At 56.0% G+C, this 16,369-nt stretch overlaps 1 protein-coding gene across 2 annotated transcripts in view; it reads right to left on the bottom strand.

The window, feature by feature from the left end:
* Positions 1 to 2,019: 2,019 nt before the first annotated feature.
* Positions 2,020 to 16,369, bottom strand: part of Adgrb2 (adhesion G protein-coupled receptor B2) — a 30,192-nt gene continuing 15,842 nt past the window's right edge. Inside the window, exons 6-28 of one of the 2 annotated variants that reach the window (XM_028759634.1) lie at positions 16,227 to 16,328; positions 15,969 to 16,075; positions 14,901 to 15,095; positions 14,756 to 14,824; positions 14,568 to 14,676; positions 13,938 to 14,274; positions 13,106 to 13,211; positions 12,877 to 12,920; positions 12,520 to 12,646; positions 12,090 to 12,193; positions 11,893 to 11,995; positions 10,851 to 11,001; positions 10,605 to 10,674; positions 10,126 to 10,192; positions 9,878 to 9,963; positions 9,482 to 9,580; positions 7,256 to 7,427; positions 6,869 to 6,964; positions 6,549 to 6,588; positions 5,239 to 5,858; positions 3,246 to 3,281; positions 2,832 to 2,930; positions 2,020 to 2,327 (exon numbers count right to left, since the gene is read on the bottom strand). In XM_028759634.1, the coding sequence (XP_028615467.1) occupies positions 2,139 to 2,327; positions 2,832 to 2,930; positions 3,246 to 3,281; positions 5,239 to 5,858; positions 6,549 to 6,588; positions 6,869 to 6,964; positions 7,256 to 7,427; positions 9,482 to 9,580; positions 9,878 to 9,963; positions 10,126 to 10,192; positions 10,605 to 10,674; positions 10,851 to 11,001; positions 11,893 to 11,995; positions 12,090 to 12,193; positions 12,520 to 12,646; positions 12,877 to 12,920; positions 13,106 to 13,211; positions 13,938 to 14,274; positions 14,568 to 14,676; positions 14,756 to 14,824; positions 14,901 to 15,095; positions 15,969 to 16,075; positions 16,227 to 16,328 (3,128 nt within the window). In that variant the 3' untranslated portion in view covers positions 2,020 to 2,138. The remainder of the gene's footprint in view (positions 2,328 to 2,831; positions 2,931 to 3,245; positions 3,282 to 5,238; positions 5,859 to 6,548; positions 6,589 to 6,868; positions 6,965 to 7,255; positions 7,428 to 9,481; positions 9,581 to 9,877; positions 9,964 to 10,125; positions 10,193 to 10,604; positions 10,675 to 10,850; positions 11,002 to 11,892; positions 11,996 to 12,089; positions 12,194 to 12,519; positions 12,647 to 12,876; positions 12,921 to 13,105; positions 13,212 to 13,937; positions 14,275 to 14,567; positions 14,677 to 14,755; positions 14,825 to 14,900; positions 15,096 to 15,968; positions 16,076 to 16,226; positions 16,329 to 16,369) is intronic. The other variant, XM_028759633.1, reaches the window with a different exon arrangement.

Here is a 16,369-nt window from a genome sequence, read left to right as displayed (position 1 = left end):
AAGAATTCCGTTAGAGATGCAGGGGCGAGCTCTGAGGAAGGCCTGGCAAGGATGGGAAGTGGGGTCTTGCTGGCACCAAAGCAGGGATTTGTTTGTGCAACCCTATTGCCCCCTCCTAGGAATAAGCACCCCCACCCCACCATTTTGAGACTGTTTTCCCTCACCAGGACTCCTAAAGAGACTGGCAATCACAGTGCTTGGGACCAATCAGAATTTTTCCTTCCTTGGACATTTTTCTAATCGGAATTCAAGAGAAAAATATCTTTCCCTTTGGGGCCAAGGCAGAGTGATGGCAGGGGAGCCTTGTTTGGCCCAGGAGGTGAGGAAGGCTGGCCAGCAGAATGGAGCAAGCGGGGAGGGAATGAGGCACAGTGAGACTCAGCCCATCACCCACGGCCAGCCACCTACACCCACGTCTGTCCTTGTCCTGGGTGTGTATTCCTGAGTGAGTGAGGTTCCCCTGTGCCTTGCCGGCTGGCACCAGGTTCTGCCTCCTCTCCAAACATGGCCCAATTAGTCACTCACAAGCTGTGAGAGATTAGTGTCTTCTTCCTCCTCCTCTCCCTCCTCCCACCTCCCATGGTGGCCTGGGGTCAATCCTGTGCCCCTCATATACTGGGGGAGTTGGAGAAAGTCACATCCCTCCTGAGTCTCACTTTCTACATCTGTAAAACAAGGAACTTAAATATCTGTCTGGAACTCAGATAAATCAGTGTCCCAGTGAACACTGTACAACTAAACACTGGGGAATGGGTGGTGTACATAGGCTAGGAGCACAGTCCTGGGAGGACTATGATCTACTCTAACCAGGACCCACCTCAGGCAGGATTCCAATGGAAGCCTGTGCCAAAGCCTGCAGAATCAAAAAAAAAAAAAAAAAAAAAAAAAGTCCTGGCCCACACCCTTCATCCAGCCAGTCTGAGGCTGTCATCAGCTGTGACAACCCACCCTAGTGACCCGTTCCTTCTCACATTCCGATCCCACAGCAGCTCCCTCAAGGGCCTGGATTTGTGTGTCTCAAGAGTCCCTGCAGGTCCAGAGATGGTCATGTTACTCAATGCCCAGGCTAGCAAGCGATGCCTGTGGCTGCCACAGCAGCTCAGCTCCTGCTTACTTGGAAGAGCGACAGCACATACCACGAGACCTTCCACATGCTGCTCCCATGCTCCATTGTACGGGTGCCCAGGAACTCAGACGTGTGGAGAATGCAATCCAGCAAAGGGCCTCAGAGCCCCGCCCTCTAGCACCAAGCCAGCTTTGCTTCTCCACCCTCAACTCCATACCACACCAGAAGCTCCCCCAACAATCCAGCCCATCATAGCTCCACTGTAGTGATGAAGGTCAAGTCCCAGAAGGCCGAGCTGAAATGCTACCTCCACAAGCCTGGGTGTGTGAATCCAGGCTCTGCCTTTGACCATGGCCCTGAGCATGTCAGTTTCAATCTCTTCATTCTGTAACCACAAAATGTGTAATTCCCTAGCATGGACGCTGTGAAGCACCAGAGATATGTGTAGTGTTCCTAACACTCACCTGAGATCCTGTCCCCTCACAGCAACTCAGTGTGAACAGCCCGGGCCCATGCCCTGGTGAAAGGTAGCCATGATCAAGGTAGTCACTCAGTTACAGGGTGTCCTACCTCAGACGTCCAGCTTCTTATTCCAGCGCAGATCAGGGGAGGGGTCTATACTAAGGGAGTCAGGGCCAAAGAGAGGGTCAGCATGCAGCTATCCCCTTCAGTCAGGCTTGGCCTGAACCCATTTTACAACTAAGGAGCTGGAGGAACAAAGTTGGGGTCTCAGGGCTGGGCTCTGCCTAGGGGCAGCAAGCAATTCAGCAGCCAAATCCACAGAGTGAAGTTTATTCCCAACAAAGTTTCCCTCCCTCCTCCCCAGCCCAGGACAGGGACAGACAGGCTGGGGCAAAGATGAGGCTCCCGTGGGTGGCTAAGGGGCCTCTGAGAACAAGGAGGGGCCCTGGCCCCCAGGCCCTGCCAGTCTGGCTGCCCCCAGCCAGGCTGAGTCCTCTGCACCTCCTGCCCAGCCTCGGGAGGGGGAGGGGCGCTGGCTCCTGGTAGTTCCAAAGTGGAGTGTGAAAATAGATATATATATTTCTGTGCAGTGGGCAGTCCGGCGTGGCACTCACACCTCTGTCTGGAAGTCACCGTCTGGCGGTTCTGTGGGCTCCCAGGCTGCTGTCCGGTGCAGGGCCAGCCGTTCTCGAGGCTTGGGGGGCAGTGAGCCCAGTGTCATAGATTTGAAGGTGCTCCAGCTTTGATGCCTCCTGTGCTGTGACAAGCCAGGGCGTCCCCCCGGGGGGCTGGGTTTCTCCTGTGAAAGGAGCAGGGTGAGCCTGTGACACACTCTCATCCACTGTACAGAGCAAACCGAGGATGTCCCAGAAGGGTCAAGACTGTCCAGTGTCACTGAATGATCAGGTATGAGGCACAGTCAAACACAATTAATTGCCAGACCCTTATTGACCGCTACTGCAGCAGTGTTCCCCTGAGGTCATGTCTCCTGTCTGCCCATCCTCCTTTCTAATCTCGGGAGACCCTGTTAGTGTCTGCTCTCTGGGGCACCTTCCTACCTCTATGGAACCTTGAAACTGCTGCTTATGCAGGCAGTTCCTTGGTGAGGCAAGCTGAAGTTTTCCAGGCATGTGAGTTCAGCAAGACAGGAGGTCCTCGGAGCCTCACCCAGAAGGACTTGAGCAATATATGTACCACGCTACCCAAGGACACACTCTACCAACAGGGTCCAAGTGAGAGGGCCACCCCTCAGGAACCATGCACTCAGTGGGGTGGGCAGGGGCAGCAACAGAAGAGCCCTCACCTTGGCTGAGGACTGGCTACGGTAGCGGTCGAAAGTGTGGAACTTCTGGTTGAGTTCGTGGTAGAGTTCCGAGTGCCGTTTCCGGGTGTGCATCACCTTCTAGGAGTCACTTGGCTGTCAGAGGAGTGCTCCCTGCTCTCTGCCCTTCACCTGTGGGCCCCACTGGGGCAAGGCTAGGACTTCCCTTGCTCTCCTGCGCTAGCCTCTCCCTCCCTTCCCTCTTTTTTTCTGTCTGTCTGTCCTCAGACCCTGGCTCTATTTCTGCCTCAGAGTAACGTATGTGAGCAAGACATTGGGTTAGATCTCGGGGAATCCAAAGGCTTGGTGGCCCAAGATTGGGCTCTGCAATGGAGCGTGGGATAATTTTAGGACTCAACCTTCTGGGACATGCCCCCTCCCAACATCAGTACTCACCTCAAAGTCCAAGTCTGAATACCGAAGCTTCTTTCGCTACGGAGCAACAAGCAGGCCATGAGAGAGGAACTTTTCACAGGCAACCTTGGGCCCTAGGACTCTATGGTACCTTCCCCTCACCCAGACCCTGGAGTTGAGAACCCTTATCTTATGAGCTAGCCCTTGGGGTCACAGCACAGTGGCTGAGGTCTGCAGTGCATGTATGTGAAGAGATGTGCTCCTGGGAGCACACACACGGATGCAGACACGGGTCAGCTGTGACGAGGCAGGGTTACCATGCTTATTGTCTGTGCCCTGGATTCTAGCATTCTCTCCTGCCCCATGCTTCCCGCCCCCACCCATCTCCCTAGAATCCTGTACTTGCCCTGCAGAGAGAATGTTAGGCTTTTCATGCCCAGCCTGTGTGCCCCCACCCTGCCTCTTTTGACTCCCTGCTTCCTTGTGCTCTTCTGACCCTTGCCTGGCCAAGGTCACCTTCAAAGCCCCAACAAGCTCGGTGACATCCAATGCCACTGGAGGAGACTTCAGTCTTAGAATGCTGGCATGGAGAGAACTCACAAGACCAAGGTCAACTGTTCCAGCTAGGTGGGGAAACTGAGACGGGGGGGGGGGGGGAGGAAAAGGGACTTGCCACTTGGCCCCAGGCCCTCCAGAGGTGATGTTAAAAGCACGAGGTGGATTTTGTAAGACCCACCGACTCCACTCTCTCGGTTTTCCTCCTGTCTTCCAGCCTACTCTGCCTCCAGCCTGATTTTCCATCACTAAGCTTTGCCCATCCCTACCTTCATCTCTATTTCTACAGACAACAGCACCGATATCCTTACCCATAGTGCTCTACGGTTCAGCCGACCCACGCCTGTGCCTCTATTGGGCCTATACTATTCTAGACACTATCCTTGACCCCTCAAGCATCTGCCATTTCTTACCACCTCCCACACAAGAAGCCAAGCACTGGTCCCTCCCCAGTGGTCCAACCGCAGGCAGGTGCCACAGAACAAAACCTACCGGGGTGCTAAGCACACTGCGCCCCCCCCCAACCCATCACTGATGCCAATCTCTGTCTCTGTCGTCTTTTCTGTCTTTGGGAACGCCTTCCTGTTTTGTTGCCATCTGTGGCAGGAGCAGGCACCAAATGTTCAGAGAACATTTTAGGCACAAAGCTAAACTTTGTGACCTCTCTAGCTGCTAACTTCATTGTCTTTGCGCAGAGGACAGAGAGCAACTTTTCCAGGCTAGACACAAACAGCTAATTGTGTAGAAGCTGGGACTCCGACCTCTTTCCTTATCCACATCCCCCTCATCCCTCCAATTAGATTTCTAGAATACCCTTGAGTCCTACTTTGGGCTTCTACTAATCTGTATGTCCCCAGGGATGATCTGCAGGGGGCAGGGCAGAGGAAACAGAGGGGCTTCCATTTTCCCATCCGAGGTCAAGGGCAGCACCTTGAGCCAATTTCTGTGATAACAGTATCTTCCAATTTTCTAGCGCTGTGTACTTATTCCACACAGGAATCAAAGGCTTATATCATCCCTTGCTCCAAGCTATCCCCACTTACGCACAAGGAAGCCAAGGCTCAGAGAGACGGCGCAGTGTGGTCAGCATCTCACTGCTGGTCAGCAAGTCCAGACCTGACTCAGATCCACGCGCTGCAGAGGCCCAGGCTCAGCCTCTGCCTTACGAATTTGGCACCTGAGCCATGGTGGCAGTGATGGAGGACTCATCCTGACCAGTCACCCCAGAGTGGGTACCAGAGCTCTAAGTGAATGGACTCATGAAGCTTCACCCATTTGAAGCACTCAGACAACCCAGAGTCTCCTGGAAGCTGAGCTCTGTGAACCCCAGTAGAAGGAAGGATACACATTGGTATGAGCCCGCCAGCACTGCTCTGGGGAAGGCTGATAGCTGTCCCTTCCTGACTGCAGCCCATGACTTAGACATGATCTCAGGTACTTAGTAGGTAGAGTCCCCTCCCTACTTTTCGTAGCCCCTCACCTCAAGGGAGCCCAGCTTCATAGTGGAACCAGGGACTGTACGGGGCATGGTCCGGCTACGTTCTCCTGGCTCTGGTACTTGGCGTGCGCTGGGTGTCGGTGGTGGAGGTTGGAAGGTCATCCCATATGGGTTCTGGAGAGACCCATAGGCAGGGCCCAGCCCTAGACCAGAGTGCTCCACAGACAGGAAGCTGGGGTAGCCTTCAGTGTGGGCTACCGTCTTGGCAGCCCGCCGGGGGGTCCCCTCAGGCCGGGCCCTTGGGGCCTCCTCACCCCCTGTACCCCCACCACCAGGCTGCAGGCTCAAAGTCCGCCGGGGCAGCACCATGTAGTCCCCCTCAGAGCCTGGTTCACTTGGCCGTAGCCATGTAAGGTCCAATTGCCGCAGGCCACCCTCCCCACACATGTACACAGGGTTGGTCTCCTGGGGTGGTGGTGGCTCCCCTAGACCTGGTGAGGCTGCCATGGGTACTAGGATGTTCCCAGGCAGTGGTGAGAAGCTGAGGCCACCCTCAGGACCCACGAGACAGGACTTGGGCTCCTCGTCCTCATCCAGAGACAGGCGGGACAGAGTGCCGGTAATGGTGGACGGGTTGCAAGTGTTGACCTCCTTGAACAGAACTGGGGAACAGAAATGGGAGGAAGAGGTAAGCCCTAAGGAAGGGAGGCCATGTGAAGAGAACTTCTTGCCCAGGTTTGGCTGGGGACTAAGCTTCTGACCTTGAGCAGTGAGGGAAACTGAGTTCTGGGGAGGTGGTTGGTACTCTCCCATATACCAGAGGGACCAGAAAGACAATTGGCTCATGGGACCAAGGGATGCAGAGTAGGAAATCCAAGGCTGAGCTGCCATGAGGGCCCTGGTACAAGTCCTAACTTCTTCCCCACAGTCCCAAGACTGTGGGAGGAAGGCGCTGCTCCCCTCCGTTCCCTAGGGAAGCATATACCTTAGAGAAAAGATGGCAGGTGATGCCAGTGAAAGCCACTGGACTTATGGAAGAATGCAGTGGTTAACACATGCCAAGGCCCCTACTGGAAACTCAATGTCCCCTAATTCACGTAGGCCCTGGGCCTTCCACCCGACAGGAGATGATGCTATTTTCGCCTTCACAGGTGGGTAGCTGAGGCTCAAGAGAGGGGATTTTGCCCAGAGGCAAGTGGTAATTGGCCTTCCCAGATGTAAATCTAACCTGTTCCTGTCTAATGTCAAAACAGGACACTAGCAGTCTGGTCCCCATCAGGGCTGCTATGACAGCATGTGGGCTCCTGTCTTGCCCACGCCTACGGCTTCTTAAATCCGTCCAACAGACTCACCTGTCTGACAAGCCAGATCCACGTCCTTTTCAAAGTCTGACTACAGGTCGAGAGGGAGGAAGCAAGTTGGCAGAGGGAGGAGAGATGTGTCAGGGTGGGAAAGGCTCCGGTTCTCCTTCCCCAGCTCCTCAGTCCTCCCACCTGAGCGACTACCCAATATAACTTCAAACTGCAGGGAGGAAACTGAATGGGGCAAGCCTTTGCCCAGCACCTCCCGGCAGTCAGCAGCTGACCGAGACTTAAACCCAGTCTCTGTCTCAGATGGGATGGGGAAGGAAAGGAACTTAGGGCAGGGGATCTGCTCAGGCCTCCTCGCTTACCAGGATCTGCAGCTGCCCGTTCTTGCACGAGTCTGGGGAGTCCTCGCTCTCATCAGCGCGGCACACACCCATCTGACATTTTACCACGTCCTGTACCTGGGGACAGGAAACACCTGCTGGGCCCAAAGCCTCCATAACACCCCGCAATAGTGGGCAGGGTTTCCCACCCCAGGTGCCCAGACTAGAGGTAGGAGGAGAGACAGGGATAGGCTGGGATGTTAGGGAGAAGGAGCTGAAGGAGGCCCAGGCCTTCAGGGCTACCAGAGCTATAAGTGCTCTCATCAAGGGCCTGAAATACCCTGGTCACCCTGTTCCACACAGTGGGGAGAAGCCAGAGCTCAGTGGGAGGGCAGGGGGCGGGAAGACAAACACGAAGAGCCTAGCCACCTCTCTGCGCAAGAAGCAGTGCACAGCGGTGATGACAAAGCCTTGCGCAGAGTTGAAAACGGCAAAGAGCGCCTGGAATAGGACGGAGCGGCGATCTGTCATGGCCAGGACAGCAGACATCCAGGTAAGCGCCAGGAGAGGCAGCACCACGCAGGAACTCCAGAGTGAAGCCCTGAGAGGGACAGCAGCAGAAAGTCTGTCAGCATGACACTCTACAGGACTGGACGGTGGGAGCCTGGGCCTCCACTCAGCTTGGGGACTGGCAGGGCCCCAAACTCCAGGACCTCAGGAGTGTTTCCAAGCAGAGAGGGCCCAAGGAACTGGAGGAGAAACAGAGGACAAAGACGGAACTACAGGGCCAGAGCAGGGGCCATGAGAGGTATGGATACACAGACTCAGTGGGACTCAGCAGAGCAGGCACAGAGGTGATACTGGGAAGCAGATATGAGGAGGGCCGAAACAGGAGGGAAGCAAGGGCAGACAGTAGCAAACATGGGGAACGTCAGGCCCAACTTGCACCTTGGAAGCTTTGGAAAAAAGACACAGTTCAGAGCCATATCTCCAGAGATTCCAAGACAGTAGGCTGGGGAGAGAAGGAGCAGAAGACCAAAGATAGATGACCCCACAGTAAGAAGAGTATGAGACAGACGCCCCAGACAGGAGGACTAAACAGGCAGAGATGTAGAGAACACCACATCACAAATCCTTGCAGAGAAGATGGGGCCAAGCCTAGCCAGTTGGAAGCATGGAGGAGCCTCTGGAGGCATGGAGGAGCCTCTGGCTCCTGGTGGTTGCTCAGAGCCCAAGCCAAAAGGGTCATAGCTGGGGTCAGAACCAAGCCCATGTATTCCCAGCCTCCTTGCAGAGAAAAAAGGCAGACAGGCAGTGGCCAACAGACTGTTCTCCATCCCCGCAACTACTATAGCCCACGAGGAACAGGAGATAGAAGGAGCTGCCTTGCCCTACCAGGCAAGGAGCCACACCCAGCCCACTGTACCCCACCCGCAGCACCCCCAGTGGAGAGTCAGGCACAGCTCCAGACAGGGCAGGGTGGCACCATTCTGCAGAGACAGCCAGAGGCTGAGGCAGAAAGATGGGCGGGCAGGGGGCCAAGGCCTGTCCTGTGAAGAGAGGTTCAGGGCTGTTGAGCCAGGCAAGGTTGGGGTGGAGGAGGCACAGTGTCTGTCAAGCCCTGGAGGCGGAGCCAAGAACCAGAAATGCTCTAATCACAGTAATAAGAGCTGTCATTGATTAACCAGCGACTCTCTGCCAGGCCCTCCACTGAACACTTTACATAGATTATTTCAAATTGTGATCAAAACAACTCCAACAAACAGGCCCGGGGACTAGTATCCCAATTGACAGATGAGGAGACTGGAGTGTGCCCAGCTGGACCGGGAGAGGAGAACTGGGACAAAAATCCAGCTTGGCAGCAGACTCTAAGGCCCACCCTGTGATCTGCTGGTTCAGCAGACTAGGCATAGAGCTGTGGTAGCCTGAAGCAGAGGAAGCTCTCAGCTCCTTGAGCACCATGGAGCTCCACAGTGATGGCACCAGACGCCTCCACAGGCCCCCTGGGGAATGTGACAAAGCTGTGCCCTCACTGGTTGGCGTGACTCAGGTGGACTTCCAACCCTGGTAGGAGGGTTGGGCCCAAGGCCTTTGTACTCTTGCATGGCTGAGGTTCTGAGCTCCTTAGCTGCTAGGTGGGGTGCCTCAGTGAAATAATTGTCTCCTTCCAGGATTCTGCCTTGATTGTGAAGGCCAAGGCCTCTGAAATTCAAGTCAGATTCTATGACAGATATGTATGTTTCAGTCATTCTAACAGTCTTACGAGTCTGATTGTCTAAGTCTAAGATTCTTCCATTCTAATTGGAAGGTTTTAATAGCTCAAAACTTCTAAGGGCCTACGATACTCAGGGCCTTGAGGTTGGTGGTCAGAGGAGGGGTCTGCAGCTGTGCCTGTTTAGAAAATTAAGCCAGAGCAGGGGCGGGGACCAGAGGGCAGGGTGAGCAGGGCACCACAGCACCCTACGGAGGAAGCCCCATTGTCCTCAGACACCTCATCCCTGAGCTCCAGGGAGCATATAGCAGTTAGGGGGGCAGGGGCAGGGCAAACTCTCCAAGGCACTGGGCTGATATCCCTCCCAACCCCCACCATGGGCACTGCCCTCCCGTTCCTTAGCCCCTGCCCGCCCCCACCGCCCCCCAGGGGGCACAACTAACATGGCATTCCTGGCCGAGGCTGAGCTGAGCAGGGGGCTGGGGACCGCTCCACACGCTGAGCAGGGGAGGAGCAGGCTGGCCCAGGGGCACCGCTCCGACCTCGGGGGGCGGCACAGACACGGGAGAAGGGGGAAACACATGGGAAGCCGGGAGATGGGGCAGAATGAGCCCCGAGAAGGGTAGGAGGGGAGGGCAGACGAGAGAGAGAGAGCTGGGTTAGGGTGGGCGAGGGTCTGCAGCTGAGCACTCCGGGCGCCCACCTTGCCTGCACCCTTGATGTCCCAAGGTTGGGAAGCCTGGGTCGGCATCAGCAAGCCCTGAGTCTCCGAGGTATCCTCGGCCCCCCCTCCCTGCACACTGCCCAGGAAGACTGAGTTGCAGAGACCCTCCCCTTACCCGGCCCTCTGCTTCTTAGATTTGTCTGAGACGCCATCTCGAGCCATGAGCTTGTTGAAGACGATTATTCCGATGAGCATGTTCACCTGGGGGCCCGGTTGAGCCGAGTGGGAAAGACAGGATCACCAGGTGCCCTCAGGGCAAGGACACCCCCAGGTGGGAGCTGGAGGTCAGGGAGAAGGCAAAAGGAGACGATGACCCTCTGGGGCCACATCCCTCCCTGGATGCTGAAAGGGGCACACACATACCAGGACAATGACTGCCGCTGGACCCACGAAGGCGTACAGCAGGCCTCCCTCTAGGGACAGCCAGCAGCTGGAGAAGGGGAGAAAAGAGGAGATCAGATTCCCAGCAAGTCCTTCCTCCCTACATCCTCAGACCCTGGGTGGTCATGGCCACATCATCGAGAGATACTAAGCCTCCAGGTGGAGAGAAACACAGCCATGTCTTGATAAGTCTGTTCCTCTCCCACAGAGACTCACATCGGGCCCCCAGAGAAATACAAGAGTGCTGACCCCTAAGTGCCGTGGTGCTTAGAAATGACCCATCCCAACATGTTCTTCTACAGCCAGGGAAACTGAGGCTCAGTGAGAAGGAAGTTTACCCAGAAATCTGCAATAAGTATAGGTGAAGACCTTAGCCTGAGAAGACCTAACACCCAGTCCAACTCCCCCAACAGACCCACAAACCCCTCCACCCCCACCATCATCACTGGAGGCGCACGTACTAGCTGGATGTACCGTATCCTTTGGTGCGAGTAAAGCCAACAGACACAGCCACCACCAGGGCAGGGAGACCTGGGGACAGGGTTACAGGTGAGAAGGCTGCAGGTGCTCAGGCAACACCTCCTTATCATCCTCCAACCCAACTGACTCCCATCCCCAGAGGGCTGGGCCAGAGTCCAGGCAGCACATTCCTGGCTTTCCCTGCCACTCCAGGCCCAACAGCAGAGTCCAGCACCGGCCTTGCTCACCCCAGCCCAGGCAGAGGAAGCGCTTGCGAACCAGGCGGGTGCGCATCCGCCCGATGACAGCCAGATAGGATTGCCAGGCCTCTGTAAGCACCCAGCAAAAGGAGGACAGAAAGAAGAAGTGTAGGAAGGCAGCCGTCATGGTGCATACGCCCTGCAGGGAGAGGTAACAGGAGGGAGTGGCCCTAAGCAGTGGCCGGGGTGGGAGCTGCCAGCTTCCCACACTGAGTGCTAGGCCTAGGCACTGCATGGCCGGCCGCCTACCTGAGCCCCCCTCCCCCACCAGAGCCCTGCCAGGCACCCCCGCCTTCCTGCACCCACACACAGCACGACACAGGCCTGGTGACATGCACACAGCACTAGGCATCCGAGGAGGCGGGCAGGCAGGCCACCCACACACAGACAGGAGCACTTGCCACGTCATGGCCGAGCAGAACCCCACACCTGGCTCCCACAGTGCTCGAACTGAGCAGGGAAGGCCTCGTGGGGTGGGAGGGGCAGTCAGCATGGAGCATCCACAGGCAGATGGAGGACTCACAGACAAGAGGTGGGGTCCAATGCCTCCCGCCCCACACACATGCACCTAGGCGCTCACGCACACATTAACTGATGTACACAAACACTCATTACTCATTACACACACACACACACACACACACACAGAGCAACGCCTTCAAGTACGTCTGCGCCTGACTTCACACACGTCTTCTCCACCATAGGGTCTGAGTGTACATCCGTCCTGAGTGTACATCAGGATAGCTCAGTGGTTAAGAGCACTGGCTGCTCTTCTAGAGGACCCAGGTTCAATTCCTAGCACCCATGGCAGCTCACAGCTGTCTGCAACTCCAGTTCCAGGGGATCTGATTCCCTCATACAGACATGCGTGCAGGCGAAACACCAATGCACATAAAATGAAAAGACACTAAAAAGAATAACCACCTCCCCTCACTTGCAGGCACCCTCCTCCTCCTCCTCTTCCTCCTCCTCTTCCTCCTCCTCCTCCCTTTATGCCCCTTCCCACACACCCCCAGGAGCCTGCACCTGCCTTGCTCAGCACCCGGGACTGGCCAACGAGGATCAGGATGTTGGAAGCCAGGATGGACAGGCAGAAGTTCAGCAAGATGATGGAGCGTTCTGATTTTATAAACCTGACAGGGCACAGTGGGCAGAGGCAGAGGCATTGGCTGCCTGCCTAACCCTGGAGAGCTGGCCACCTCCCATCCTGCTCAACGTCCGACTTACCTCCAGAAGGCTGCATAGATGGCAAGCAGTGTGAGCAGAGCCATGCAGGACACCGCACAGCCGATCACCAGAGGGACAGAGGGAGCACCTGCCAGCTCCAGGGTCTGTGGGAGACGGGACGCTGGGAGAGGGCAAAGGTGGGGCAGCCCGTCTCCCTGTCTGACGCAAGCAGGCGTGCTCCTCATGTGCACAAGGGCACGCGTGCACAGATGAATTCACACCCATTCACCCACACTCTTCCAGACACAACCAAATGTATGCATGTGCATACACGCTCACTCTCACTTACTGCCACACACTCCCGAGCAGGTGTCATGACTGTGAACAATAACAGCCTCCCTTCCCATGTGGAGGTGCAGGCACATCTGTACAGAATCGCGTTTGGGGTTACCCGGATGCCTTGAGCAGCCCAGGCCTCTCTCCCACTCACCAGGTCCTTGGGTGGCTGGGCCAGGACAGCAAAGGTGGACAGGTGCTGGCACTGGCAGCGGGTGTGAGCTGCCTGGGTCTCCAAGGTCTGGCAGCTCTCGGTGTTCCAGTCCCCCGAGCTGGCATCTCTTGGAGGAGGGAGAGGTGGCATGAACCCAGGGCCCAGCTCTGTAGCCCCAAAGCTGACTACTTCCCAGTCAAGTGAGACTCCAGGACAAGTCTACGTCCACGAGATGACAGCAGGGAGCCCCAAGATGTGCTTTTGACCCCTCAGCCCAAGCACGGCACCAAGGAACCCTTTGACTTTCTAGATGGGAGACCATTTCTGATGAGAGGGTCTAGGGTTGCCCCAACTCACGCTCTCGAGTAGTCCCAGCTGGCACAGTGGGGATCGGTGGTGCCCTGGAGAGCAAAAAGATGTGTACAGTCGGGTGAGTAGCCTGCCATCCCTGGCCATCACTGAGCCTGCCACAGAAGCTCCGACACAGGTCAGGCCCACCGTCCAGCACAGAGCACCTCCCTGAGAGAGCTAGCCCTCAGGCCCTGTGTGGGCAGATAGCTAGGGTCCCCATCCGGGCCTCACTCACATTGATGATGTAGGAGAGTTCCACTGTAATGAGGGGCTCAGCTGGAGGCTGGGTAGGGGGACGCACGGTCACTGTCATCACCCTGGAGGTGACCGCAAGTGGAGGCCTGGGGGGACAAATACTGAGGTCAGCTCCTGCCGGCAGGTCCCCAGACTTAAAAACTTTAACCTGTTATAGATGGGACTACCAGGGCCAAGGGCCAAGTGTGAGCGCAGAGCTCTATGGGGCCCAGCACAGCCTCTGGGAACGGACTAGGTGTTTTGGTTTTGTGGATCTGTGTATGCATGCACATGTGTATATATGCAAGTGCTTGTACATGTGTGTTCATAAAGACTACCTCGGCTGTTCCTTAGCCACTTTCTTAAGGCAGGCTCTCTTACTGGCCTACACTCTCAAAGCTGGCTAGTCTAGTGAGCCTGTAAGCCCAGAGAGCTACCTCATTCGCCTTCCCAACAGCAAAAAAATGCAAACACATTGTTAACATGCCAGGCTGGTTTATATAGGTCCATGGTTCTCAACCTGTGGGTCCCGATCCTCTTCCCCCCAAGAAGACCATAGGAAAATACATATTTACATTACAATTCATAACCATAGCAAGATTACAGTTCCGAAATAGCAACGAAAATGATTTTATGGCTGGGGGGGGTGGGTCACTGTAACATAAGAAACTGTATTAAAAGGTCGCAGCATTAGGAAGGTTGAGAACCGCTGACACTGGTCCTGGGGTCCTCATGCTTGTCTTTCATGTTTCTGAGAAGTGACTATGTCCACAGCCAGACAAGGGACCTCCAGGCATACGACGGCAGGAGGAGACGCTCTCCAGCGGACTCACCTTGGGGGCGGCAGGATGAGGCCAAGGGTGCGGTAGAGCACAGCACCGATCACGAAGTAGGAGGAGGACTCTTCCGGGTCAGCTGGGAGAAGGCGCTGGTGGGCGTGGCCTGGGCCAGGAGGTACCGTTCCTGGGCCCCTCCCCCTGCCGGGGCTGCCTGCGGTGGCTGCCCCAGGTGTGGCTGGCTTCCCTGGGGAGGACAGGCTGAGCACCTCCTTGGGTAGGAAGAGGCGATCCTCTGAGTGTCGCACCCAGTCCTTCATGCCCCTGCGGCCCCGCATGGGAAATGTGATGTCACTGGACACCGCTGAGATAGGCTCTCTCTGAATGCTGATCACTGCAGCAGAGGGAGGGTGGGCAGGGCATGCCAAAGACAGACGCGGGGAGATGCACACCAGGGAAGACACACGGACGTCAGAACCAACATAGAAGCGAGGTGCATGAGCACAGAGACGGTGGAGGAAGGCGCACAGAAAGACAGAAGCACGGGGTTAGGTGGAGGGAAGGACAAAGCTTGTAAATGAAAGAGCAAACCAGAAGCTTCCCTCAGCACCATCCCTCACCCAGGGAAGTAGGGTGCTAAGGTTCTAATCGGATTCAGCACCCCCTCCCCCGCCTGCGACCTTTTACCCAGATTGTCCGTGACGATGAGAGAGCTCTGGAAGGCCTTGAGAGCATCGCCTACGAGGTGAATGAAATCCTCCACAACACGCAGCAGGTGCACAGAGCCAGGCGACACCTGGGAACAGACAGGGTCTGAGGATCTGAGGCAGGGTGGTGGGTCCTAAAAGGAGACTGCTGGAGGCTGAGCCCCTCACCTGCTGAGCGTCATCCCACTTGTCCTTGTTTTCTGAATCCACCATGAAGCTCACCACCTGGAAGAAACGCTGGGGAAAGACGGATGGGTCAGGAGGTGTGAGCCTCCGAGCTGCCCCAGCAGCCCCCGCCACTGTGGAGCAGTACCTGCACATCATCAGCGGAAGGGACATAGGTGGCCCTCTTGAAGGTGTCAGTGACGTTCCTTAGGATGTCCACTGAGAAGAGGAGGTCCCCGCTGTAATAAGTGCGCCGTGCCAGTAGCTCCTGCAGGCTCCGCACCACCTGGGACATGCCCTCACCTGCCAGCATGCGCTGGCCCTTAGCCAGGTGCTCCCGAAGCTGTAGGTAACACATGTGTCCCTGTCACTGTAGCATCAGAAACTGGGAGCAGCCCTTGGCCTGGCCTCCCTTCTACCCACTAGGTGCATCCAGGAAGAGAGAGGGCACACAGGATCAAAGAGAGGCTCCCAGGAGACAGTCTGAGAAGGAGGCAGAGATGATTTTGGAGACAGAAGGAACTCAGATGTCCAAATGCAGAATAATATGCTGATTTGGGGACTGTGCACCTCCCTGTCCCTAAGTGGCCTTGAACATTCTGAAGCACCACACACACAGGATCTCTCAAATACAAGCTTTTGGTGCAAACACAATATCAATACCCAATTTGGTCAAAAGCATGTACACACAGGCCACGTTTGTTGACACCATCCTTGCCCCCACGCAAGCCCTGGGCTGGGAACTAGGGACACAAAGATAACTCCAGCATTGTCCCTGCCTTCAAAGAGCTCCCAGTGTTGCAGAGCACACTTAAATGCATTCTTTGTTTGGGTTTTGGTTTCTTGAGACAGGGTCTCTCTATGTAGCCCTGACAATACTGAAGCTTGCTATGTAGACCAGGCTGGTCTCGAACTCAGAGGCTGCCTCTGCCCCTCCAGTGCTGGGTTAAAGGTGTGTGAACATGCCCAGCTTCTATGCATTCTTAACTCTCTATGTCTAAGAAGCTCAGGATGAGGCATTGTGGGTAAAACACAGGCATTGTGGGTAAGAACAAATCAGACATAGAGGAAGATACCTAAGAGGCCCTGACATAGGAGTTTGCCAAAGAGAAACACAGTTTACACCAAGGCATGGGGGAATGGATGGGACTTAAGCTCCTGCCAGGGTTGGGACACATCGTATGCCCCTCCTCCCAACCCAACCATGCACACTCACGGATAGGTACAGGTAGCGGTATTCATGAGATATGCAACGAGCAAAGCTGGGCAGTCCCCAGTATGCCACGCCCTGGGCGCTGAGGAGACAGCGGCGGCTAGCAGAACCTGCAGAAAGATAAGACAGTGGCAGGCGTTATTGCTGAGCGCTGGCCTATGCCCCCTCGATATCTTGGAATGCAGACCCAGGGCTTGGGCCCAAAGGTGGGCAGGAGGGATGGTGGGGGAAGGATCTTCGGGGACAGCCACCTGCCCTTACCCGAGGCATTAGGGGGACACTTGTTGTAAATGATCTCGCCAGCTGCCGCCCTCTTCCACGTCATCAGCATCACGTATTCATCCCTGCACATCTCATGGAAGGCTGTGGGGAGAGGGTGGGGGTGGGGCTCAGCTGGGCTCATA

Source organism: Grammomys surdaster, unplaced genomic scaffold, assembly GCF_004785775.1.
Source record: "Grammomys surdaster isolate TR1022 unplaced genomic scaffold, NIH_TR_1.0 126313, whole genome shotgun sequence".
Taxonomy (NCBI): domain Eukaryota; kingdom Metazoa; phylum Chordata; class Mammalia; order Rodentia; family Muridae; genus Grammomys; species Grammomys surdaster.
Note: the sequence above shows the minus strand (reverse complement) of the source record. Positions and strands in the feature narration are given on the sequence as shown.